We start from the raw sequence: 26955 nt of genomic DNA, 5'->3' as shown, positions 1-26955 counted from the left end.
TGCCCTGGCCAGGGTCCTCATGTCTTCACACCCAGGGAATCCAGTTGCTGATCCTGTCTCCTTGTCTGCAGTGGTTCCCTAGAGCTGATATCTGTCTTTTTCTGCAGTATTGGGAATTGAATCCAGGGTCTTGGCATTCAAAGCAAGCACTCTACCACTGAGCAACAATCCCAGCCCTTTTTATTTATTTATTTATAGTTGTAGATGGACAGCATGCCTTTATATTTTACTTATTTATTTTTATGTGGTGCTGAGGATCAAACCCAGTGCCTCACACATGCCAAGTACTCTGCCACTAAGCTACAGCCCAGCCCCCTACAGCCCTTTTTATTTTGTGACAGGGTCTCACTAAATTGTGCTAGCTGGCTTCTAACATGATCCTCCTGCCTCAGCCTCCCAAGTATCTGGGATTACAGGTGTGAGCTTCCATGCCCAGCTTGTCATTCCCTTTTTACAGGTGAGGAAATCAAGGTGAGATCAAATGACTTATCTACTGCTGGTAGAGGACTAGGATTTGAACCCCAGGTCTGCCTACCTACCCTTTGGCTCTAACTGATGAGCAGAGTCTGTTACATTCTAAAATTTCCCAACTGCTTCACTCCTACTATAAAATGAGGAAGTCTCCTTTGGGAAACCTGAAGTCTGGTAGGGAACGGAAAGCCAAATTAGAAAGTCGATATAATGCTTTTGGGTTCTAAGGCAACTTGACACTTCTGCCTCCTGTTCTCAGCTCTGTCTGGCATCTGCCATTAAGAGGTAAAGGAGGAAGCTTTAGCAGACAGCAGGGCAGGAACCCGGAGCCCTGGATTCCAGCCCCTTCCCAACACCACAGGCACAGTCCTGCTCTTTGGGTCTCAATTACCAAACTCGTCAAACAAGGGATTGACTGGGATCACCTCTAAGACCACTTCTAGCTCATCAGTCCACGATGTATTGCCTGTGTCTTCAGGCAACTGGTGCCACTACTTGCAGTCTGTTTCCTCATAAAATGAAGGTGATTATCCTGTACTGCTGCAAACCAAGTGGTCATGGAGGTGAAGCTTCTCCTGTGGGATTAATCTGGCAGCAGCCTGCTCTCAGCCAAGCTGGGGCAGGGTACGTATCAGTCGTTTTCAAACAGCCAATTGTTCCCACACCACTCTCTGCTGGCAGAAAGTATACAGTGGCAATTCCCAAATAATTCAGGTTAAAAAGCAACCCCCTCCCAGCCAGCCATTTTCTGCAGATTTTCCTGGTGGCCCCAAAGACCAAGTCTGGCTCATCCTAGTCAAGGGCTTCTGAAAAGGGTTTTTCTGAAGGGAAAATGTCCAAGGCAAGAGTGGGAGCAGTAAGGAGCCAGAGGGAGGGTGGCACTAATGATTCGAGGAAGTATGGGGTACTTATAAAATCCTTGCAGAGATCCAGTTCTATCTGCAACCTTGCTGTGACCTTGGGCCAGTTGCTTCCTCTCTGTGGAAGTGACAGTTGTCTCATCTGTAGCTGAGAGGGAGGTGAGAATTTCTGAGGCCCCTTCCACACTTAGAACATCACAACCATCCTCCTTTTCTCCCACTTTGAGACAGCAGTGGTTTGAGCTTCTGCTTTCTCTTTCCTTTTAGTTTAATTTAGCCCCCACCACTTCTCCTCATCTAACTTTGTCCACAGACGCAAACTACAGTGTTGCCCTGGAGACAGGCAGGCAGGCAGGACCTGGAACCTCCTTCAGGACCAGAAACACCACGGTTCAGATCTTCAGCACCTAGCACGTGGCCTGGCACACAGGAGACATCCAGAAAGCGTAAGCTCATAAATGAGCAAATGCAACACCTCAGATTCAGAATTATGGCTGTCCCTTCCTTTGCTACAACTCTAAGAAAAAATGTTTTGTTTCGCAGCCACTTAGTTCCTAGCCAACAGGGTTGTTGCAATTGCCCCACAAATGGTCCCCTTTCTTCATTTAGGCTTTCTTAAATGCATGGCTAAACATATGTCTTCCCCACCCAGGAACTTCCAAAGGATTCACTGGTTATGTGAGAAAAGCTGACATTCAAGTTCCTTTATGATTAGAGGCAAACTCCCATTTCTGTTCTCATCTACCTCACCCCACAAATCCACAAGGTCTCTCTCCTACTGTTGACCAATCCCAAAATGCAATCACCTATCTTGACTGAAACAAGTTGAAAAACGCACGTGGAGCCATTAGAACAGCATGTTGTCCATTTTAAGTTCTCTGTTTTAGCTATTCTCATTCCCGGTTTCCACATCTCCCAAACTCCTCTGCTACCCCCCTCAGATTCTTTTCTTTTCACTTACCCCATCAGCACCACATAAAAATAAATAAAATATCATCTACAACTAAAAATATTTTAAAAGAAAAAAATATCTGCCTGGTTCAGGGCAGATAGTGAGAATAGTTAACTTCAAGTCAGGCAGGCACCAGGCAGAGCCCATCCTGCCCATCCATGCACATCTCATCTTCCTCCCACAAAGCTATAGGATAGGCAGAATTAGAGCCCACTGTAGAGATAGGGAAATGGAGGCTCAGAGAGATTACATGTTCACAGTCAGGCAGTGACAAAGGTCTTACTCCAAAGTTCCTAATCATTTTGTTAAATTATGCTTTGGTAACAGTTAAATCAAGTTGGGCAAACACTCAAAAGGGCTGTCCGCTGACCTTCAAGACATTTGGGTTCACATCTTGGTGGAGCATAGGAACTGCAGAAGACACGAAAAAGGGTCACTTTTCTTAGTTCCAGATTCATTATCAGAGATGAAGAAAGGGTCCTTAGAAACTGTTGGATCCAACCCCTCACTAATTCAAATGGGGAAACTGAGACCCAGAGAGGGCAATGAACAGCTGGTCCAAGGTCACACAGAGAGAGAGGGACAAGACCAGATCCAGCAAGTCTCCCAGCTACCTGTGCCACCTGTATAGCTACAATAGCAAACACATGCTGAGTTACAATAAACAGGCCTGGCCAGCCAGGGCAGGGAACAGAGCCCTCTCTCTAACCAGCAGATAGCTGCAGGCCACAGGCACTGGACAACCTTTGATCCAAGTCACAAACCAGAACTGGAGCTGGGGGAAGGGAAAACTGAGAAACTACTGTTGAGCCTACTTGCTTATCAGTGCTCTTGTGAAGTGGAAGCTTTCCATGGCTCTTGGCCCTCCTAAGATTACAATCGCATCGATGCCCTTGAAGAGGTCAAAAGAGGAAGTTGAGTTTGGTTGTAAAGGATGAAGAGCACACGGAGAGACAGACGTCCAGGCAGTGAGAGGGAGCCTGAGACCCAGAGCAGGGCTGGGCCAGCCTCCCCAGGATTAAGACAAGCTCAGACCCTTCTGGAAGTTTCCTAGGAAGCACCCAGGGAGAGCTTAAAGACTTAACTTACTCCTCCACCCACATCCCCAGGCACATTTAACAACCTCAGCCTCCAAGGAGGAAAATTCAGGCTGCAGGTTCTAGGGAAGAGACAGAGGCTCTTGTTGGAAATGTGCTTCTGTGTGTCATATTTTTCCTCTTTTGAAAAGAGAATGAATGGGATTCAAGGGAATTAATTGGAAGCTCACTCTAGGATGTCAATGTTAGAAGGGAAACAAGATTCTATAGTCTAACTCTCTCCTTTTGCAGATAAGGAAATGAATCAGGAAGGGAAGGGACTGGCCCAAGTCAGAAGCAACTATGTGGCAGATGCAAGAACCCAGGGTCCTGAGGCCTGGCCTGGCCCTCCAGCACAGATCCCATGGAGATGGGTGGAGTTTGAGGGTGGGGGAAGGTTGCCAGTGTGCCCAAAGTCATTTCTTCTTCCCTCCCCACTCCCAGCAAGCTGAGTGGCACCTGCCACCATCTCCCCTTTCAAAACACACACATCACTCACTTTATGGAGGCTCAGTATGTTTTGGGATTTGACAAAGCCCAAACCAGGGCAAGGGTGTGGCAAGGGACAGAGGCAGGTGGGGGTGGTGGCTGGAGAGGAGGTAACAAGGGAGCAGAGGTGGATGGGACCTGTGGCTACGGTTCTTCAGCTGCTCGGGCATGAGCAGGAGTGACCGTGCTGGGCCCTTGATGACCCCTGGGAGTGGGAGACTTTCCTAAGCCTCAGTTGAAGACAAGAGCCCCACCCTAACCCCTCCCCCCACCCTAATGCCTTCCTTAGTCTCTGGATCTGGAACAACGGCCTGGTCACGGCAGCTGGCGCTGCAGACCATTTCTTGGCAGAGGGACACACCAAAGCCAGTGGTACTAGTCCTCGCCGCCACAGAGAGCCAGCAAGGCCTTCAGGAAGTCTCCGGAGGTGTCACCCTGGCAGGGGCAGAGGGAGAGTAGAGTGAGTGGAAACAATTCTGTCTGAATGCCCACCCCTTCTCCTAACTACCCACCAGCCTGGACATCTCCCTTGTATTCTCTGTCACCAACAAAGCTGTTATATGAAGGCCAGAGAGGTCTCTTGTGCATAAATGTGATCATGTCCCTTCTGGGGCCCTGTGACCCCCAGGAATATGTGCCAGCTCTTGGCCTGGCTTCAAGGACCTCTGGACCCTAGAGCTTGCAGCACCCCACCTCCCGTCCTCCTGGGGGCAGCACTGTCCTCTTGGCTCCTTCCCCCACTATTCCAGCTGTCCATAGGCCCCTGCACCTGCCCCAGGTCCTGTCTGCAGCAGGGCCCTCTCCTCCAAGGACCTTCCTGCCATCCATCATACCTTAGGAGGCAGAATGCTTCCTTCCCACCTTGGTTCTCCTCGCACACCACAGAGACCCACCCTACCCTCACAAGTCATGTTATGTGACCTGAACAAGCGCTGCTGAGCCCACTGGTGACATGCTTGATCATCATTATACTCACCACACAGCACAGTGGTCTGACACACCACTATCAAGTGGGGAAGGCCAGTGTAGCCTATGCTACAGAGTCCCCTTTAGAGGGCTCCTGTCACTTATGAAAACCTATTTATGATATGTGGGTTTCTGGAGTTTGGGGGTACTTAATATGTGATTTTTTTTTTCAAAATAATGTTATAATTGTAAACAATTCAGATCAAAGGGATGATTGTACCCAAAAGTCTCCCTCCCATCCTTGGCCCCTAGATTCCCCAATCAGGAGGCAGCTACTGTTACTACATTTTGATATGATTTCCTAGCAACAGTCTGTATACATACAAATACATATACATCCCTCTTCTACACAAATGGACACATATCCTGTCCTGGGCTGTACTTTTTGACAAATCAACACCTAGAGCCTTCTCATACTTTTTCAAGGCTGTATTATATCCCATTATATGGATATACAGGTTGAGTATTTCTTATCCAAAATTCATGAGATCAGAAGTGTTTGGACTGGGGATTTTTAAAAAAAATGTTGGAAGGGCTGGGGATGTGGCTCAAGCGGTAACGCCTGGCATGCACAGGGCGCTGGGTTCGATCCTCAGCACCACATAAAAATAAAGATGTTGTGTCCATCGAAAACTGAAAAATAAATATTAAAAAAATTTTCTCTCTCTCTCTTAAAAAAAATGTTGGAATATTTGCATATATGTAGTGAGATGTCTTGGGAATCGGATCCAAGTTCAAACACAAAATTCATTTGTTTCATATGCATCACATAGCCTGAAGGTAAATCTATACAATGTTTTAAATAGTTCTATACAATGTTTTAAATAGTTCTGTGCCATGAAACTAAGTTTCATGATATAGAATTTTCTACTTATACTACTGTCATGTTGATGCTTAAAAAGTTTTAAATTTTGGAGCATTTCAGATTTCAGGTTGTCAGATTAGGAAGGCTTAACCTGTACCATATTTTATTTAACCAGTTCTTTATGGACAGCTTCCAATGTTTGGCTACTATAAACAATACTGGCATAATTATTCTCCCACATGTCTTTGGGAACATGTACGGTTAATGTCTGTAGAATAAATTCCAACAAGTAGAAATTACCCAGTCAAAAGTACACACACTTCAAATTTTGAAACTGACAAAGGGCAATTTTGCCCTTTCAAGGTGTGCTACCAATTTAAATTTCCATCAAGTCTTCATGACATTGCCTGTGATACCCACAGGGCTGTCAAGCAAGTATAGACAGCATCAAGCTCTAAGATTTGGGCCAATCTCAAGACCCCCCCCCCCCAAAAAAAAAGGGCTCCATAAGTTAAAGTAAAGAAACCAGACACAAAAGGTCCCTATATGAAACCATTTATGTGAGATACTTAGAAAAGGCAACTTCTTAGATAGAAAGATTTGACCCCTAAGGTCCCCAAAATCTTGAAAAAGAAAGTAGCCTGGTGGCTGCCTACACCTGGGAGTGGAAATAGTCAAGTAGAAAGCACCTTAGTGGGATGATGGAAATATCTGGAAACTGGACTGTGGTGATGGGTACACAACTCAGTAAATTTACTAAATATTTCTGAATTTCATGGTATGTGAGTTGTGCTTTAATAAAAATTTTTAAAATTAAAAAAAATAGGCTTTTTCATTTGAATATCTTTAGCTATGAACTTTTGGTTCTTCTGGAATTGGTCTTGGTATCAACAGTAAGGTGGTCTCCTTTCACTGAGCCACATGCTGTTCTACCAGGTAACCCCCTGGCAAACCTGTCCCCTTACCTCGATAGCTTGGTGGAGAGACTTGTCGTATTTCTCAATGAATTCCTGCCGGATGTTGAACAGGTCGATCTCACTCCGGGAAACCATGACTCTGGTGAGCGTCTTCTCATCTGTGCCAGCGCCCTATTGGAGCCAGGAAAGAGAGAGACACGGGCAGGAGACAGAGCCGGTGAGGCAAGACATGGTGGTGTCCACCTGCCTCCCTCTCTTTCACTCTCCAAAACTGGGGTGAGATATTCTGCCTCTGTTTTCCACAAACAGTCCTGACCAAAAGTCCCCTGTGGGGCTGGGGTCCTGGCTCAGCGGTAGAGCACTTGCCTAGCGTGTGCGATGCCCTGGGTTCGATCCTCAGCACCACATAAAAATAAATAAAACAAAGGTATTGTGTCCAACTACAACTAAAAAATAAACATTAAAAATAGAGTCTCTGCACATGTGATCGGTTAAGATGAAGTCATACTGCATTAGGTATGGCCCTAGTAACTGGTGTCTTTATAAGAGAGGGGACAGGAGCGCACACACAGAGGATGTCATGTGAAGATGAAGGCAGAGATTGAAGTGGTACATCCACAAAACACAAGTGCCAGGGCTTTCTGGCAACCACCAGAAGTTGGGAGAGTAGCATGGGGGGGTTCCTCCCTCATGTTTTCAGGGAATCAACCTGGCCTAGGTTGATTGTTAGCCTCCAGAACTCTGAGACAATAAGTCTCTGTTGTCCCCCAATTTCTTGTGATTTGCTATAGCAGCCCTAGGAAATGGTACAGGGCCCAAGAAGCTGGCACTGGGCACGGAAGGTACAGGCAGCCAGGGCCTGCCTCTGCCCCCAGCTCCGCCACTTAGGAGTCAGGTAAATGTGGGTGAAGTTTTCACCTATGTGGGCCTCAGTTTCCTCCTTATACAATGAGGATACTACCATGACCTCATAGGGTTGCTGGGAGGGTCAACTGTGTTCAGGGAGGTAAACAATTGGCACAAAACTTGGCACATGGTAAGTGTTCAATAAATGGCTACCATGCTTGGGGATTAGGCTGAGTGGGGTCTCAGACTCCTTCCCACCAAACCACATGCCTGGCTCTGTCAGCAGTTGAGATTTCAGCATTTGGGCTTGGAATGTGGCCAGCATGGCCTGGCATTTTCAGGAAAAAGAGGGCTAAGGACTTGTGATCTTGGATAATCATTTGTCAAGAGACGTTGTCACCTGCTAGAATGTGAGCTCTGAGAGGGGACTCAGCCCTTTGTCCCCACAGCAAGTTTCTCAACTTCAGCACTTGGGGCCAGATGATTTCTTTACAATGGGGACCTGCCCTGTGCACTATGGGTTGTTTAACAGCACCCCTGCTCTCTCCCAGCAGATGCCCAGAGCAACACTCGTCAAATCGTGACAATCCAAAATACGTTTGGATATTGTCAAGTGTCCCCTGGGGAGCAAGATCAATGCTACTGGAAAATTTCTATCCTACAGCCAGACAAGGGCAGATGCTGCTAAATAACAAGAGGTAAGAAACAGTGGCCAGAAGTCCTGATCCGGGGTATGTGCACGCCTGTGTTTGTGGGTACATGAAAGTCAGTGCCTGAAGGGAAAGAAATAAACAAGACTTTCTTACCTTCATGGATTTGTAAAGTTTGTCAGCAAAGAAGAGAGGCTTGTTCTTGACACTCTGAACTGGTGGGGAGAGGAGGGAGATGAAGGGAACTTAGTCAGAGCTGTGCACCCAGGCTCTGTGCTGGAATTTCCCTCTTACCCGACTCTCCCAACCTGGGCCTGCAGATCATTGCAAACCCCAGGGTCACTCAGGGGATGACAGCTTCACTTCCCCTTCCCAATGCCACCTCCTTTGCTCCTTCCTAGGCCTGGCTCTCACTGGACTGCAACTCACTTCCAGTTCAGATGCTTGCAGCTCACCCAGGTCAGAAGAGGATTCCAAGGGAATTAACCCCTTCTGAGCCCAAGGAAGAGGGCCTCAAACTTTCAAGCACATCAGAATCACATGAGAACCTTGTTTAAAACTCAGGTTTTGGGCTCCCCGCTTGAGACTTAGATTCTAGAGACATTTTGAGCAGTGGTTCTAAAAGTACGATGCCCAGACTGACAGTATCCACGTAACTTGAGATCTTGGTAAAAATGCAAATTCTCATGCCCCACCGCAGATGTGCTGAATCAGAAACTCTGGAGGTGGATGACCTATTCATCCCAGTTTGCTGGGTACATTCCCTGTCTTAGCACTGAACGTCCGTACAAACCAGTATAGGTGTTCTCCCTCCTCTAGTGATGTTTGAAAACTACTGATCTAGAGAATAGCGCACCCCAAAGAATGACTGTCAGTATACTTTAAGGCACTGTGCCAATCCCTGGGGCTGACTGTTGCCCCAGGGCCTGCACATTCTTGCTGCACTGGCAGCCCCTGCACCCCACCCACACAACAGCCAATGTCACCCAACACAGCACTTTTTCAAGGCCTGGGGTTCTCTGGGGTTCGCAGCTGCCTGATATCAAGGTTCCAAGGACCAATGGGGCTGTCTCAGCTTAAGGAGGAGGATTAAACACCAAGAGCAGAGAGCTATAAGACTCTGGGGAGCAAGAGGCTGGCCTTGCTTACCCCAAAGGCACAATCCCACGCAGGCCCCTCTGGAAAGATCACATCACACACCTCCCTGCTTAGCTCCTGATGCAGTTCCCCATGAGCTCTTGGGCCTGAGAGCCAAAGCTCCTGCCCCCTAGTCACCCTTGTTCCCTCCCACTGAACATAGTGCACATTCCTCTGTGTCTTGTCTGCCTGGTATGGATGTGCTTCTTATTTATTTTATTGTCCCCCTAAACCCCATCCTGCAAGGTTGCACTTGATGTGCACGTCTCCTCCAGTCACGACACCACCTCCAGGAAGCCTCCCCTGATTCCAGGTCTAGGGCTTCGTGAGTCTAGTTAAGGAGCACATTGAGCAGAAAATTTTCTCCTCTACAATCAACCCTGCAAGCCTTCCTTGCAACAGCCTATGTGCCTCGAGGGACCCTGGTGACTGCCATGGGTGGAGTGGTGTAGTTTGGTATGGTATGACTCCATGCACACATGTTCAAGGTGGGAGGAGAGAAGAAAGAGGGAGAAACATGAGAAGGGCAAGATTCAAAGGAGTCTCCAAAGGCTGATTATTCTGGTGTTAAGAACACGGGTTTTGGACTCAGGCAGCCCCTGGTTCTAGTGTTAGCATTATTCTCTCTGAACCTCAGCATTGTCCTCTGTGAAGTTTCTGGTGAGGATCTGACCAAACCATAACGAACCTTGCACAGAACCTGGCTGGAAATCACAATAAAAGCTCACGTTGCCAGTGGCAACCTTGTGGCAGGGGGTGCTGCTCTAAGTACTTTATATATACTTACTCATTTAAATATTACAAAAATACGCTACAGGCTGGGTATTATTGCTATCTCCATTTTACAGAGAAGGAAACTGAGACACAGGCTTTGTGACTTGCCCAAGAACATGCAGCTAGCAAGTGGAAGAACAGGGACTCCCCCTGGAGCCCATGTTTTTAACCACAAGGCCGTCTGGCTTCCCAGACACTGTGCTCGGTGGCAAAGAACCATTACGTGGTAAGTAACAACAGCAACAGCATTTCTATCCATCTAATCCAAACCACCTTTCTTCCACATTAGCATCTCTGAAGTCCAGATGCATTTTATAATGGATGGCAGTTATGGGAAATCCTTCCGCTGACACCTCCTGGCGAGATAAGGAAAGTACATGCATCAATGCATCCTTTTAATAGCACATGAAATAGGATGCCAGTAAAAAACACGAATAAAGTCAATAGCTAGGCGCTCAACCCTTGCTCCTATCTATTTACTCATGCTTACACATAGAGAAATACAGATCCCAAAGGGAAAGACTTCTTTAAAGTCAAGAACTCGATTTATGCAGGAAGAGAGGAACCAAAGAGAGGTATTGGGAGGAGGAAAGAATGCGTGTGTGTGCATGTGTGTGCAGTGTGTCATGTGTGAATATATCCTGCATGTGCATGTCCTTATGTGTGTGCATGTGTGGTGGGTGTGACTGTTTGTATATACATTCTAGTCCTGCAGGACACCAAGTTCTTCCCTGTCCTCCTCACTGATCCTTCCCCAGGGAGGGCTGGTTTTGCATCCTGACCTGCAGCCTGGAACAGGTCTTCATGATGCTCCCAACAATCTCAACTGGCAGAAACCCTGGAGGTGACCTGAGACAGAATTCACTCTCCAGAGCCAGTAGCACAGGAAGCTGCTAAGGTGGCACTCTTTCAGGGAAGCTGGCCGTGTTCCCAGTTTCCCCAGTCCCTTCCCTTGGTCCCTGTCAGTTACCGATGGCCACAAAAGCGTCCCTGACGTCCCCAGACATCTCCTTCTTGATGACGTGCTCCACATCATAGTTGGTCATCTTGATGAACTCCTGGAAGACTGACCCCAAGAGAAGCCCCAGAGGTGACAGTGAGCTTCAGTTCAGAGAGGGAGATCACCACTCCCCAGCCCCACTCAGCTCTGCCCACAGGCTGTGTTGGGGAAGAGGAAAGGGGAGCAGAAGTGGCCACAGACAGGCTAAATACACCAGGCAAGACCATGGTGAGAAGGAATTCTGACCTCAATGTTGCTGTGGGCCCAGTGCCAAATCTGTGCCAGGCCAGAGCCCCCAGGCTGACTGGAAGCCCCTGGGACTTGGACAAGTACAAAGGACCCAGGCTGGTGTGGTAAAGGGAACAGGCATGTTGGTCATGGCTCTGCCCCTGGCTCACTGAGTGACCTCAGGTGAACCCTTTCCCACTCTGGGCTTCTTTTTCCTCATGGGTCAGGTGGGGACACTAAGACTAGTCTTGAGTACAACCCTTGGGCAGCACATGGGCCAAGGACAGTGCTACATGCTTGACATGTATTGTGTTTTGTGTCCTCACAACAATCACATGAAGCAGAAGTAAAATCCCAATTCCTAGGTAAGGGGTTTAGGTATAAAGATTCAGAAACTTGCCCAGAGCCACATGGCTGATAAGTGGGGGATTCATTTCAAGGTGGTTCAGTGCCCTAGTCCATTCTTTCAGCCACTATGTTAAAGCACCAGCTGTACTGAAATGTGCCAGACGAATGCATATTCAGCTGCTTTAGTGGAAAGGGCACTTTATGGTCTTCTCATGCAAGGGCCCCTACACATAGGTGTGCCTGTGTGTGTGGCAGCCTGTGGTTCAAACACTTACATGTGGTCTTGTGTGACCACCACCCCTCACTGCCATGCTCCTAGCAGATATCACCAATGGATTGTGACACTGAACCTCAGAAGCCTTCTCAACACAGCAGCTCCTTTCCAATCCACCAGCATTGGCCTTTAAGGTGAAATCCACTTGCCAGCCCTTATCCCAGGCATCTCACCTGCTTCTCTTAAGGAGGTGAAGGGAGATGGCCCGAGGCTGATGATATGCCAGGGTGCCTGTGACCCCATTAACCACAGTGTCCCCTACCACTGCAGGAATAGGGAGGCGGACAGTGTGCAACTGGTTCCTCTTCACAGAGAGCTGAGAGGCTCTTGCTGGATTTGGAACTCTTCCTGCTGAACTGGAAGGAGTTGGGCCTCACCTCTCCTTAGGTGCGGATAGCTACGGGTGCACAGGATCGTCATGAACCGCGTCTCCAGGGAAGTTTTATCTCCGCTGGGAGTGTCTGCGATTTCCTGCAGAGCCCGGGTGGGGACAAGGATTTGGGAGGGGAGACATAAGAAAGTCCCGGTTATGATCCACTTTCCTATCTGCAGAGGCTGAGGCAGCCGGAAGCGGGGCTGATCCAGCCGCCATGGGAGGAGGCTGAGGTTGGCCTCCTTTTCCTCAGCCTCCAGCACAGTAACCTCCACATTCCCCTCTTCAGGTCCCAGAGGCCCAGTGGGCACACTGATGGGCTCGGCACTGGGTGTTTCCACCCTGGCCTTGGGGACTGGGGCCCAGGGGACGGACCAAATTGGCATTGGGCACAGAGACTCAGGGTTCTCCTGCCTTCTGTCCTCCAATTAGAGAGCCCCTCTGGGGAATGTATACATGCACACAAGCAAGGAAAATTGGCCTAGTCAGTGTTTCCCCAAATAGAGTCAAGGGCAGACATTTTAGGGTTTTTTTGGAGGTGGGGTACCAGGGATTGAACTCAGGGTCACTCAACCATGGAGCCACATCCCCAGCCCTATTTTGTATTTCATTTAGAGACAGGGTCTCACTGAGTTGCTTAGCACTTCACTTTTGCTGGCTTTGAACTCATGATCCTCCTGCCCCAGCCTCCTGAGCCACTAGGATTACAGGCGTGAGCCACTGCACCCCGAAAGGCAGACATTTTAACACACCTCACGTGTATGCTTTCTCAGTTATCTTCTAGTTGGCTACAGTTCTATTTACATCCACTTAACTCCCTTTGAAATAACTCATTTTAGGTTAACAAACAAGTGAGTGGACTTAAAGAAAACAATCATAGCCGGTGGTTAAGTAGCCCAAATTGTGCCAGAGATGAACCAGCAAATTTGGGGAAACACTTGCCTGGCCCATGTTTTCCCAGCAGGGTCCTTAAGCGGCCCTGAAGGGCAGAGAGAGAAGCTGCAGAGCAAGGCCCCTAGGTCACTGCCCAGCCCCAAAGCACAGACTTTACTGAGGCTGTTAACATCCAGATGAAGATCGGGACACTCACCAAGATCTCAGCAGCCACCTGAGAGCGGGGAGGAGAGAGAGGAGGGAGAAAAGGGAAGGCAAGAGTCAGAGAGGCTGCAGAGGTTAGCTCTGGGGCTCCTGGGAGGCAGGGGGAGTGGCCGAGGTCCCCTAGAAACCCTGGGACCACTATGAGGGACAGGAGGGGAAAATGCCTGTCTCTGATCTTTGGGCTAAAGCTCAAAATGGGGCCAGGCCTGAAAATAACTAAAAATATGTGCCCCTGGGGATAAGAGAAAGACAAAGAAGTGTGTCCTTCCCTCCAGGTAACCTGGAGCTGGCTCCAGGCCTCAGTTTGCCTGTCAGAAAACTGGGAGAAAGAAACCCTATCACTCCCCACAGAGCTACTGAGAAGGTAACACGCAAGGTGCAAAGTGCTCTGCACCTATTAGCACGTTCAGAGTTAGCGCCTGTCGCATTGGGACAGGATGGCCAAGGCTTCTGGGGGGTGATCTACCTGGGGGTGACGGCCTAGCCGCAGGGTGGGGAAGGCATTTCACAGGATTCTTCCTAATGCACAGCACAGCAATCCGTGGCTGTGCTTGGGGACAAAAGCAGTTAGGCCTTTGTGTACCCAGACGATGTCACCTTTGCTTTCTTCCTCGACTCTTTGCTGACTACTTTATTCTCTTGGATAGAATGAAATCCTAATCTTTATAAACAACACTCTTATGCTCTGGAAAACTTCTTTTATTGCATAAGTTAAAATGTCTGTCATAACTTGGAATGCACGTGGCTTTTGGTTGAGCCATAATATTGCTAGGAGTGTGCCCTAGAGATGGACTGGCAAGTCTTCTACCCCATAATACAAAATGGGGCAAGGCCTGAAAATAATTAAAAATATGCTCACTGCAGCCTTCTTTGCAATTGAGAAAAAAAAAAAAAAAAACGGTATGGTTTAGCCAATCAAGAGAAACAATCCACACAACTTTTTAAAAAGAATGAGACTGAGGGCTGGGATTGTGGCTCAGTGGTAGAACGCTTGCCTAGCATGTGTGAGGCCCTGGGTTTGATTCTCAGCACCACATATAAATAAGTAAAATAAAGGTCCATTGATACTAAAAAATATTTTTTTTTAATTTTTAATATTTATTTATTTATTTATTTATTTCTCGGCAGACACAACATCTTTGTTTGTATGTGGCGCTGAGGATCGAACCCCGGCCGCAAGCATGACTGCACGCATGACAGGCGATCGCGCTACCGCTTGAGCCACATCCCCAGCCCCCTAAAAAATATTTTTAAAAAATTAAAAAAGAATAAGACTGAGCCAGGTGCAGTGGTGCATGCCTGTAATCTCAGCCACTTGGGAGGCTGAGGCTGGAGGATCTCAAGTTTGAGGGTAGCCTCAACAACTTTGTGAGATACCTTTGTCTCAAAAAAAAAAAAAAAAAAGGCAGGGGGTGGTGGTAGCAGCTGGATATGAAGCTCAGAAGGAGAATGCCCCTGAGTTCAATCCCCAGTACTAAAAAATTTTAAAAAAAGAATAAATATAATTAGTCTGGGATGCATGAGCAAGGCCCTGGAAGAGGAAAAAACAAAAACAACAATGAAAGAATGAGATTGATCTACAATGCTAATAAGGCATTTCCATCTAAATGATATAGAAATATAAAATAGAATACACATATTGTGTATAACTGTGTTCCTTTTATCTAGATTAAAAAAATAAATAAACACTCCCCTGCTTACTTCGAAGGACATCAGAAATTACCAAGATATGGCTGACTATGGATTCCTTTGGGAAGGAATGTGAAGAAAAACTTCAGCATTTTCTTTTATTCATTCTGAAATGTCATGATTACCTTTCCCATTGTGGGACTATTACTTTACTTATCTGTGTAAATGTCAAACAGGACTTGTCAGGATTACTAGGATTATGAACAGCTTCTGGTTTTTAAATACTGTATTGAAAGCTGTATTAAAAACAATCCAGTTAAATCTTGAGGACATTGTGCCAAGTGAAAGAAGCCAGCCACAAGGGGACAAACACTGTCTGATTCTACTTACATGAAGCAAATTCACAGACAGGAAGTAGATTGGCAGTTGCCAGGGACCAGGGGAGAGGGAAATAGGCAGTTACTGGTTAGTGGGTTTAGGTTTCAGTTTTGCAAAATAAAAAGCATTCTGGAGATGGATAGCTAGTTGTAATTCTTGTCCCAGAATGTGAATGTACTTGGTACCAATGACTTGTACACTTAAAAACAATAAGTACAGTTAATTTTATGTTACATGTATTTTATAAAAAAATTTTAGTTTGAGCACTAAAAAAACCCGCAAAAAGCAAAAAACAAACAAACAAACAAACTTCGTATTACTTAAAAAAAAAGAGAGAGAAAAAAGAACGGGGATGGGGCGGCGTTTAAAAAAATAAAACAAATGGGCTGGGCTTGTGGCTCAGAGGTAGAGCGCTTGCCTGGCTGCGTGAGGCACTGGGTTCAATTCTCAGCACCACATATAATTAAATTAATTAATTAAATAAAGGTCCAATGACAACTAAAAAAATATTTAAAATAATATAAAGTGCTAAATATTCTTATTTATTCAGGTCAGACAACCCCGGATGTATTTTTTCCAAGACAACTTTAAGACAATAACATCTATAATACAAAAAAAAGGTAGTAGGAGCCAGGTGTGGTGGTGCACTCCTCTACTCTCAGCTTCTCGGGGAGACGGAGGTGAAGCTGATGCAGGAAGATTGTGAGTTGGAGTCCAGCCTGGGCAAATTAACAAGAGCCTGTTTCAAAAATAAAATTAAGATAAGGTCTGGGGCTGTAGCTCAGTGGTAAAGTGCTTGTCTAGCATGTGCAAGGTCCTGGGTTCAAGTCCCAGAACCTCTAAGAAAAATGTGGTGGAAGATTAAAATAATATTCCCCACAAAAGCTTTTCCTTTTAGCTCAGCTACTTCTTGCAAAAATTAATCTAGGGCTGGGGATGTGGCTCAAGTGGTGGCGCGCTCGTCTGGTGTGCGTGCGGCCCGGGTTCGATCCTCAGCACCGCATACAAACAAAGATGTTGTGTCCGCCAAAAACTAAAAAATGAATATTAAAATTCTCTCTCTCTTCTCTCTCTCTCACTCTCTCTTTAAAAAAAAAAATTAATCTAGGCAGTTCCTCAAGAGAGTATTCTGCAATGGGAAGGAACAGACACAGATGCACGCTGCAGAGTGGTCGACCCTTGAAACCATCATGCTAAGCGGAAGAAGACAGTCACCCAAGGCCATGTGGTGTGTGGCTCTACTGACACAAAATGTCCGGGATAGGCAAATCTAGCCACAGAAAGCAGAATAGAGGTAGCTTAGGGCTAGGGACATGGGAGAAAATGAGTGACTGTCAATGTGTACAGAGCTTCTGCTAGGGGTGAAGAAATGTTTTAAATCGATTGTGGTGTCGGTTGTATACATCTGTGAAGATAGTAAAATCCACTGAATTGTGCACTATAAATGAGTCAATGGCATGGTATTTGAACTATATTTCAATACAGCTGTTATATCATTAAAAAATCTGGGGATTGGCCGGACTCAGTGGTACACACCTATAATCCTAGAGGGTTGGCAGGCTGAGGCAGAAGGATCACAAGTTCAAAGCCAGCCTCAGCAACCTAGAAAGGCCCTGAGCAACTTAGCAAGACCCTGTCTCAGAAAAAAAAAAAAAAAAAAGAGTAGGGGGGTGCATAAAGTAAAATAAAAAGGCTGGGGATTTGGCTCAGTGGCTAAGCATACCTGGGTTCAATCCTTGGTACAAAAAAAAAAAAATCTCTGGGGATTGATTATCTAAAAATAACTATAATGCTTCTTTTCATTGTGGTCCTGTAATAATTAGGTTATCTACATTGCTTATTGCTCAAACCAGAACGCTAAAGGGGAAAGAGGAGGCTATTGACAGTTACTGTGTGGTGAAAGGTGGAAACTGGACATGCAGTCACTCTGTTAATAATAGACTCTGAGAACCTGCTGCTGCTCCAGATGTGCAGAGGAAGAGGCTGGGGGAGGAGGCAGTCAAAACAAGCACACCAAACTGCCAAGAACGGAAGGGCATTATCTTTCTGAGGGGGAAACTTGGTCCTGCCTATCAACTGCCTTTGATTTTTATAGACACTTTGCTCTAGCCTTCCCACTACACCTTTAGAAATGTATTCTAATGAAAATGATCATGAGTGTGTTAACAGTCTTGGATACTAGGTAGAGGGCTTGGTTAAATAAAGTACAGTGGATTCAGATGGAATAGTATTGGCCATTAACTGTTGCTGCTCTCTAAGAATATATGCAGCAATATGCATAGAATACTAATTTTTTTTTAAAAAATTGATATTTTAGTTGTAGTTGGACACAATACCTTTATTTTACTTATTTATTTTTATGTAGTGTTGAGGATCAAACCCAGGGCCTCACCTGTGCTAGGCGAGCACTCTGCCGCTGAGCCACAACTCCAGTCCCTAGAATACTAATTTTTAAATGTTCTAGATCTACTTTTATATATCTACAGAAAAACAATTTGAATATGTGCAAGTAGACTATAGGTTTTCTTTTCCTCTATTTTCTAGTTTCTGTAAAAGAATATGCATTACTTATGTAACAACAACAATAAAATTCTATTTATAGGGCTGCAATTGTGGCTCAGTGGTAGAATGCTTGCCTAGCATTGCAAGCCACTGGGTTCGATTCTCAGCACCACATATAAATAAATGAATAAAATAAAGATCCATCAATATCTTAAAAAAACTTAAAAAAAATCTGTTTATAAGAAAATGGGTCCATCCTAAAATGAAGGATTATCACCCTAATCTGGAGAAGCAGCTGATTTAGGCAGGGCTCTGGCTCAAGGGTCTCAATTGCTTCCATTCAGGCTGCCTCTCTCCCTTTCTCTCCTGCAAACCAGCTGCCCCCTGCTAGTGTCCATTGGAAGCTTAAGCTCACAGGCAGACCAGGCACCAGGCAGAAGCATTCCCTGGAAGGTTGAATTTTGGGATAGGGGATGGATTCAGGAAGAGAGCTAAGACCAAAAGCCCCCTCACAGCACAGTGACACTACTCACTGTAATACTTAATAAACATCTGTTGAATGAGTGAGTAAATTGTGTTCACACCAAGCTGCGATTGTGTCTGGCTGGGTTTCCTGACTATCCCATAAATGCGCCCAGAATATAAATGACATCCCACGATTCAGCTAGGAACCCTGAAGCTCCTGACAACTGTATTCCAAAGCAAGGGCAGGACCTCTAGACAACTGCTACCTGTTTTGCTAAGCTGCAGGGGAAATTTCTGGACTGGGTCCTGGAAGATTCTAAATGATATTAAGGATAGACTTTGGAGTCAGGCAAGACCGAGTTCAAATCAAACCAACGCCACTACTCTTAGAAACTTCCCTTAGAAAAGTTTAGGAGTTTCATTTTCCTCCAGTAAAAACAGGAAACATAATTGACATAGAAGAGTTCAGCATTATGCTCAGTATAAAGCATGCATTCTAATCATTGCAATTGTACTTGTTGGGGTGCCGCTAAGGATTTTTCTAGCTCATTAACTGTTGCAACATACCACACACCTGTGGTTGCAGCCAGGAACAGAAAAGTTGCTGCCTGACTCTCAATCCATTTTCTACCCATCAGCTGAAAATAAGGGGCTTTGCAGTTTGTAGTGTCTCTGTTCAATCCCAAGACATTGAGATTTTGAGGGGGTGGGGAAGGGGCAGGCAGAAGAGATGGAGACAGGTTCTGGGTCAGGCCAGTGGATGCTGGGATCAAGTCCCAGGTCAATAGGGACAATTCAGATGGCCTCAGTAGGGACCATGCATTCATAGGAACCATCAGGGGAAATAAATTGGGGGTTGTCCAGCCTCTGGAGAAGCCATTTCTAGACCTAAGCTTCCTGGCCTAAGAAGCTGGGCAGCAGCTGAGTGGCTAAGAGATCCTGGTGAAACCCTCCCCCATAATCATTCAACAAATACTTATTGAGTATTGCTGAGCATGTGCCACTCTGGATACATGCTCAGACACAACAGAATGCACAGAGCAAAACAGAGATGCCAGCCCTGGGCTTCTCCCAGGACACTCTCTTCAACCTCAGCCCCATTTGATAGATAATAAGTCCTCTTTCCCAGCAAGATCCCAAGCCTGCTCCCTCTAGGTCAATTCTACCTGGGCCACTGGTTTGCTGTGTGACTTTCTCCAGAAGACATTCACCCACTCTGGCCTCTGTTTTTCAACTGTAACTTGAAAGGTTTGACCTGGGCCATCTGTACATCCCTTCCCATTCCGAGGAACCTACTGCTCACATAGGAAATGCCGGGAAGACTAGCATCTATTGCCAAATCTCATTCTGAAAATCTTAAAGTCTCAGTTCTAAAGGGTGGAAATAGAGGGGCCCAGAGTCTAAGAGTCCACCAATCAAACCGGCGACACCTCTGCAGGAGCCTACCCCACTTCCAGACTGCCAGGGCCTGGCCTGACGTCACTTGGAGAGGCTTCTCAGAAGAGCCCAGCTAATGGTGGCCTGGGGTCTCACCTGGGCATCTTCCCGGGCCTGGTCTCGGTCTTCTCCTCCTTCCTCACGGTTTCCCTGCAACAAGACCAGTAAGAAAAGTCAGTTCCTACACATGCACCCATCCCTGTCCCTCAGCATCCCCAGTTCCACCTTCCCAAACTCCTTTCCTTATCTGTAACACAGGGATAATAATCCTGCCTTCTAGGATAGGTGGTGGTGGCACTTAGAGCCATGCCTGACACAGTGAGCTCTCAATATTTGTGGATGAGGGCCTGATACTTGGGTTATGAGGCATTCAAGAGATGGTGGAGGAAGCTCCTGGGTAACATCACAGGAGGAGGTCACCCATGTTGTCTTGTTCTATGAGCTGGGAGTCCAAAAGCCATGCTGATGGCCATCAAAGAGGGCTGCCTGGAGAAGGTGGCACCAAGCCAGCTTTGAGAAGTGAACAAGGGTAGGTGGTGAGACACTGAGAAGTCAAGAGGGGAGACCCCTCTCTCGCACTCAGCCATGCTTCCCCTCCTCCCAGGCCCCATGAATGCACTCACCGTGGCCAGAGAAATGAGGATCCTCTTAAAGTGGCCGGATGTGTCTGAGCTCAGGGCATCCTCCAGGGACTTGTGATAGTCTGAGACAGAGAAAGGGGGTGTGGGCACCTGCTAGCCAAGCTCAAACTTGGGCCAGGGCAGTTGTTAGCAAGGAGAGGTGGGAATGAAGGGGTGTGTATTCAACTCTCGGGGGCATCCAGTCATCCTTCTGCTGATTTTGTAAGACAACTGGTATTCCCATCAACCCTCACCTCCTCTGCATCCTTCTGCTTACATGCTGGTTGAGGTCTCATAGTATCTCACCTCTCTCCCTTAAAACCTCTATCTAGACCCAGGAGAACAACTGTGACCATGTCACTCCCCTACTCAAAAATTCTACTGTAAACTGTTTATAAGAGAAAAACTGTCTGCGGCTTTTCATAATGAAAATAAGAGGCCACTTGTTTAAACACTAAGAATTTGAAGATAGCAACAGCAGAGTGTGCATTTAAGCAGAAGACCCTGCTGAGTGTGGGCCCTGGACAGCTGCTCAGGCCATACACCATGAAGTCTCTCTCGCTCTCTTTAGTGGGCTGGGAAGCTCTCTCTTCTCACCTCCTTCCAAACCTTCTTCCACTGCCAGGCCTTTGTCCTATGGGACACCTCTGTCTTTCCCAGACACAGGGCTGGGCACACCCAAGGGGCTTATCCAAGCCTCGTGAACTGAGAGAAAGGAGATAGGCTGGAGCTGCGGGTGGAGTTGAGGCTGAGGTTGAGAGCAGAGGGCCCTGGCTTTTCTTCCGCTTGCCTCCCAGCAGCACTAGGCCCAGTTCCCCAGACTTACCCTCCTTGTAGGCCTCATTGATGGCCCGGATTTCATCATTGTTCCGAGTGGCCAGGATTTCGATCAGAGCCTTTTCATCCGTGCCAGCTCCCTAGAACATCCAGGCAAAGACAATCTTGGCCACTGTCCTGACCTCTGTGCCCCACTGGAACCAGCAGAGACTGGTGCCCACACTATACCTCCATGGCCTTCTTCAACTGCTTGGCATCATAATGGGCTGGTGGCATCATGAGCCCGAGAATCAGCCTCGCCAGGTCTCCAGAGATCTCAGACTTCAGGTCAGCCATTAAGTCCTACAAAGGGCAGGGCCAAGGTCATGCCAATATCAAAACTCATTAGGAAATGAGGAAACAGGATCTCCCTGTGGGAAAGTCACAGGAGTCTGTCTTTGCTGATGTTAAATTTTATATATTATACCTATTTTTTTTGGGGGGGGTAGTATCAAGGATTGAATTTAGGGGCATTCAACCACTGAGCCTCATTCCCAGCCCTATTTTGTGTTTTATTTTATTTTTTTGGTTCTGGGGATTGAACCCAGGGGTGCTCTACCACTGAGAGACACGCCCAGCCTGTTTTAATTTTTATTTTGAAAAAGGGTCTTGCTAAGTTGCTAGGGCTGGCCTCAAATTTGTGATTCTCCTGCCTCAGCCTCCAGGATCACAGGCATGAACCAATGCACCAGGCTTGCATTTATTATTCAGATGAAGTTCAAGAGAGTGGGAGAAAAAGAACCAAGAAGCAGATCTGCTCTCCTGGGAGGCAATGCTGCAGGATACCATTTCCATCTTGGGGGAAACTCATCAGCCTAAGCCAGGTGCCACCAAGGTGCGATAATCACTGACACTCAGCCTTGGGGCTTTGAAGCCAGCTCTCTCTCTGCACAGAGGAACTGCAAGTCCCCCAAAGCACCATCTAAAAACACTCATATCCCTGATCGGGGACCCATGCTGAGCTTCTGCCTCTACTGTGCCATCTTGCACAAGTGTCACTGATAGCAAGGAACTGGGGGAGCCAAGAGGCATGTCTGCGGCAGCCCAAACCCAGTACTGGAGACATTCCAAGATCATCTAATCACACGAGGTTCCTATTGCCATGAAGACATTTGTGCCCAACAGTGCAGAGCTGGCTGTGAGGGGATGAGCTTCATCAGGGGAGGTGCGTGGATGAGGGGAGGCCCTTACCCGGCCAAAGTGAGACTTGAAGGTCTGCCGGATCTGCTGGCGCTGGGCATTGCTGCGATGCGTGATGATATCAATGATGGTGTCCTCGTCGGTTCCTGAATCATCAAAGCCACATGCCTCAGAGGAAGGCCTATGACTCAGCTTCTCCATGTCCCCCCAGTGATGGTCCCCATCTAGGTAGAAATCTGGCCAGGCAGTCATGTGCTTCTGAGCCCCTGCCGGCCCTTTGTCTTTGGCTCAGGCCACTGACTTCCCCTGGATCCCTCCCAGCTTCCTTCTGTCAAGTCACTGGTTGAGAAAAAGGGATACCTACGAAGGGAGAGAGCACTGGGTTGGGAGTCAGGGACTCTGGTTCTAATCTTGGCTCAGACAGTGCCATCAACCTCAGATCTGGCACAGGACTCATTTTTACATCTATCATCTTACAGACCTAGATATGCGTGATAGATACTATTCCCACGAGACAAACAGAAATGAGGCCTGGAAGAGTGGACTTTCCCTAAAGCCTACTGGGAGTTGCTGTGGAACAGCGAGGAGGAGAAAAGGTGATGGAAGCCAAAGCCCTGACTCTCTGTCCCCAGCTGGGTTTTCTTGAGCACAGGTCCAGCTGGGTGCTGTGGGGCTTTTTCCACAACAAGCAAATGCCAGCCTAGAAGAGCTGACCAGCAGGGGGCGCTCTCGTCCCAGGTCTGGGTTTCTCAGCTACTGGGTCATCGCCCTCATTTTACCCAGAACAGTTAAAGGACTTAGGACTAAGTCACACCGTGAGTCAGCAGCAAAGCCACAGCACAAATCCAGGCTTTATGACCTAATACTTTCTTTCACACCAGTATACTGTACCCAAGGCCCTGAGGGGGCACCTTGGTCTCCAGGAAAGACGCCTGCCAAGTTCCTTACAAGCCCTCTCGTGCCCTTCCTTTCCCCACTGAAGGAGCCAGGAGGCTCCCAGGAGGGTGAAGACCTGGCCTCCTCATTATGCAGACATTAGCTGGATGTCCCATCCCTGGGTCCTGCCCAGCCCATTGCCAAACCTGCCACACTGCTGCCCCAGAGGCCAACCCTGCCCTCATGTGCTCCTTACCAAGTCCCTTCATGGCTTTCCTCAGGGCTTTGGCATCTGCATCAGGGTTGAAGTCACCTGCTGGGCGCACGGTTCCCTTTAGCTGTGAGAAGCAGAAAGAGCATGAGCAATTGTCTAGAGGCTCCAGAGCCAGGCCAGAGAGGAGCATGCGAAGGGGGGAGCCTTCCCCGTGAGCTCCAAACCAAGCAGCTTGGGGAAAAGAGGCAGGGGAAAGGCACAGCAGACAGACCCTGAGCCAGAGCTGAGAGGGACAGAGGAGAGAGGTGGTCTCAGGCCTGGAGCAGGGCAAGAGCTGGTCAGGGAAAAGGAGTCGGCTTCTGCTATAGGACTCATCCTGTCCCAGTTTCCTGGGACTGCGTACTCCATTTGGGCCCCCCAGTCCTTCAGAATGCCACCCTGTCTCTAGGGCCCTGTTGCCCGTTAGAGTCACTGCCCCTAAAAAGGCAGCCAAAGTGTTCTGAAATATTATACCAGAGTTTCCCAAATTTCAGTCACCCCCAAGTGACCTTCACACTAGTTTCTACATTTGCATATACCCCGTGATAGTCTTAATATTTTCCCTGAGTCAACTTCTTTTCTGTTTTACTTAGACATATCTGTTTTTGTTTTAATTTTTGGTGCTGGGGGTGGAGCCCAGGGTCTCCACATGCTATACACAAGTTCTACCACTGAGCTACTAAGACCCAACCCATTCGTTTGAAGTGCATTTGAATACATTTAAAGGACAAAGATAATTTTTTTCCCTATTTTGTCCTTGTATATACTCTCTTGTGCCCACAATAGTGCCTGACTCATAATAGGCATCAAAAGATACTTGTTAGATGAATTAATGGTTGAAAAAAATTATATTACAATAGTGAATTAGGAAGTATCATACGCTATAAAAGCCGATAACCCATGAAAATGTAATAAAAACAAAAAACAACAACGTTAACTATGACCGAATTTCACAAGATGTCATCGCTTGCCAAAAGCTCTGAACTCAGAGCCAGCTCTCTTCGCTCTTTTTTCCTTTTGGTACTGGGGGTTGAACCCAAGGGTGTTTTACTCCTGAGTTACATTCCTGGCCCTTTTTATTTTTCATATTTTGAAACAGGGTCTTGCTAAGTTGCTGAGACTGGCCTGGAGCTTGGGGTCCTCTTGTCTCAGCCTCCTGGATCACTGGGATTATAGGCATGTGACACTACACTTGGCCCTTTGCTCTGTGAAAAAGGATAGTCAATGAGTGCTGGGACTCATTTGGCACCACGCTTAGACTATTTCTTTGACATAATCAGAAAGATCGATGGAATTGAAGAGGAATTGCTCTCCCACTGTGTGGGGTTCAGTGTCACTTAACGTCCTGAGGGTCCTCCACTCTGCCAGACTAAGTTCATTTCTTGTTTAACTTAAGATCATTTACATTAATAGTTCTTGCCTTACAACAAGAACATCAGAGCTCAAGAGCCCTTAAGTCACCAAGATGGCCATGACTAACCCTTCATTTTGAAGATGCAAAAATAGAGGCTCAGAGACAGGTGGGTACTTGCCCCAAGTATCCCAGACAGTGACTTATAGAATCCAAGGTTCCAAATTGTGTGGGCCAAGTATTACTGGCCTCTGGAATGGTTTGTCCCAAGTGCTTCTGTGAAACATTTCATCCCTGTCTTTGTGGACCCCAGGTCTGAGGATGCTCAGGAGCACAGCCTCGACTCCTTCAGTGCCTCCAGGGATCTCAGTGTGTATGCCTGGGAAGCCCAGCTACTGGACCCAGGATGAAACAGGAACCCCATGGAACCAGCCAGGTCTCTGCTTGAGCAAGCCCTGTTAGCAGTGAGTGGGCCAGAATACTCCCCAGCGTGTTAGAAGTTAATGCAGGAATCAGGTGCCCCCTCCAGAAGATCCCCCAACCAATTCATCACTCGAGGGGAGAAAAGGAAGCTGCAGTTGTGAGAATCTGTCTCAGGTTGGCCGCCAGGGGGCAGCTGGGTGCCAACCAGAGCAGCAGGAAGGTGCAAGCGGAAGAGTGGAAGCTGGTGGTCAAGCAGGAGGTGGGGAGGGTCTGACCTCTACTCGGGACACTGCACTAAGTTCCCACATCTGATAGGCCACCTGCGCTGCCTCCGGGAAGAACTGGCCAGCAGCACTGGAATGGAGGGGGTTGAGGGGGGTTGAGGGGGGGAAGGAGGGAATGTCATTATGGGTAATACTCCATACACAACACACGCACACATACACACACGTGCGCGCACACACACACACACACACACACATTCACCAACACACACACCTGTGGCTTTCCTTTCTCTTCAGCCTGGCTTCATTCATTACCCAGAGCCCTTCCCTCGTTCCTGAGCATCTTCCATCTTCTCTTGAGCTGTCCTCCAGCTCCCTGAAACACTGGCTTCTCCCAGAAGCCTTCTTGGCCCCAGATCCAAGTGGGGAAGGACTTCTCCAATCCTTGGGCCTCCCCTTTCTTCTTAATAACATGAGTGACTTCTGTCTCAAACCCTCTCAAAGGCCAAGGGGTGGGATATGGTGTGTATGCCTGGGAAGCCGGGCTACTGGGCCCAGGATGTCCCTACATCTCCTGCAAAGTACCGAGGTATCCCCTTGAATCGGCAGCCTCTATGGCACTTACCAAAGTTAGCAGGAGGCTCTTGTATCCCTCCCTTCCTTAATGGATCCTGTTGGGGTAGGGTGTGGTGGGTACTGGGGCTTGAACCCAAGGGTTTTCTATCACTGAGCTATGCCCCCAGCCCTTTTTATTTTTTATTTTGAGACAAAGTCTCACTATGTTGTCTAGGCTGGCCTTGAGTTTGCCGTCCTCCTGCTTCAACTTCCCAAACTGCTGGGATTACAAGTGTGCACCACCACACCTGATTCTTTAATTGATTCTTAAAGACCTCAGAGAAGAGAAATCAGAGCACTCACAATTCCCTTTCTACAAATTCATCAAGCCATGGCCCAACTTAACATGACAGGAAGAGGTCCCAGGCCCGGCCCAGGTCTCTGCTTTGTTTTTTTCTTCATGCACCATGTAACTGTGACCTCAGTTATATGACAAACCAGGTGGTCCATCCTTGTCTCCAGGCCTTTCTACTTGTGAGTTCTTCTACCCCAAACACTCTCCCTCCTTTTACTTGGCTGTTCCTCTTCCCCTTCCTCCTTGGGTCTCTGCCCCATCATCTCTGAGGAGCATTCACAGTTTAGGGTCAGTGCACCTCTGTCTTTCATGTACATGGCGCCTATACTTCTCCCTCATTGTAGGGCTGACCATGTTGGCATACTGGTCCGCATCCCCTGCTACACTGTAGGCTTCAATGGGAGCTTCCCCACAGGGCTGTACAGAAGGCACTTGATACAAATATCCTAATCAATGAGTAGGCAGAGCAGGAGCTTGTATTTCTCCCTATAAAACACACAATGTAACTGAGAAGCAGCTACAAAGTAGTAGGGCCTGGACTCCCATGTTCTCTCTTTTTTCTTTTTCATTTTGAGGTGCTAGGGATTGAACCCAGGCCTTGCATGTCAAGGAAAGTGCTCTACCACTAAGCTACACCCCAGCCCTTTTTATTTTGAGACAGGGACTT

At 47.4% G+C, this 26955-nt stretch overlaps 1 protein-coding gene and 1 long non-coding RNA gene across 4 annotated transcripts in view; one reads left to right on the top strand and one right to left on the bottom strand.

The window, feature by feature from the left end:
• Window positions 1–3854: 3854 nt before the first annotated feature.
• Window positions 3855–26955, bottom strand: part of Anxa6 (annexin A6) — a 51496-nt gene continuing 28395 nt past the window's right edge. The window contains exons 14-26 of one of the 2 annotated variants that reach the window (XM_015492713.2): window positions 25430–25508; window positions 23384–23465; window positions 22303–22397; window positions 21301–21414; window positions 21122–21212; window positions 20299–20378; window positions 19772–19825; window positions 13257–13274; window positions 12171–12264; window positions 10914–11009; window positions 8189–8247; window positions 6585–6707; window positions 3855–4283 (exon numbers count right to left, since the gene is read on the bottom strand). In XM_015492713.2, coding sequence (XP_015348199.1) covers window positions 4224–4283; window positions 6585–6707; window positions 8189–8247; window positions 10914–11009; window positions 12171–12264; window positions 13257–13274; window positions 19772–19825; window positions 20299–20378; window positions 21122–21212; window positions 21301–21414; window positions 22303–22397; window positions 23384–23465; window positions 25430–25508 — 1045 coding nt within the window. In that variant the 3' untranslated portion in view covers window positions 3855–4223. The remainder of the gene's footprint in view (window positions 4284–6584; window positions 6708–8188; window positions 8248–10913; window positions 11010–12170; window positions 12265–13256; window positions 13275–19771; window positions 19826–20298; window positions 20379–21121; window positions 21213–21300; window positions 21415–22302; window positions 22398–23383; window positions 23466–25429; window positions 25509–26955) is intronic. The other variant, XM_015492714.2, reaches the window with a different exon arrangement.
• On the top strand, window positions 7746–16843 carry LOC125610648. 2 transcript variants are annotated; one of them, XR_007340630.1, is made up of 3 exons: window positions 7746–8080; window positions 8434–10169; window positions 12064–14318. It is a non-coding gene; the product is annotated as an uncharacterized LOC125610648 (long non-coding RNA). The 2 variants fall into 2 exon arrangements; XR_007340629.1 differs by lacking the exon at window positions 12064–14318 and adding an exon at window positions 16380–16843 and having other exon boundaries at window positions 7747–8080.

This window comes from Marmota marmota, unplaced genomic scaffold, assembly GCF_001458135.2.
Source record: "Marmota marmota marmota unplaced genomic scaffold, marMar, whole genome shotgun sequence".
In the NCBI taxonomy this organism is placed as follows: Eukaryota; Metazoa; Chordata; class Mammalia; order Rodentia; family Sciuridae; genus Marmota; species Marmota marmota.
This window is presented reverse-complemented; position numbering and strand designations above follow the sequence as displayed.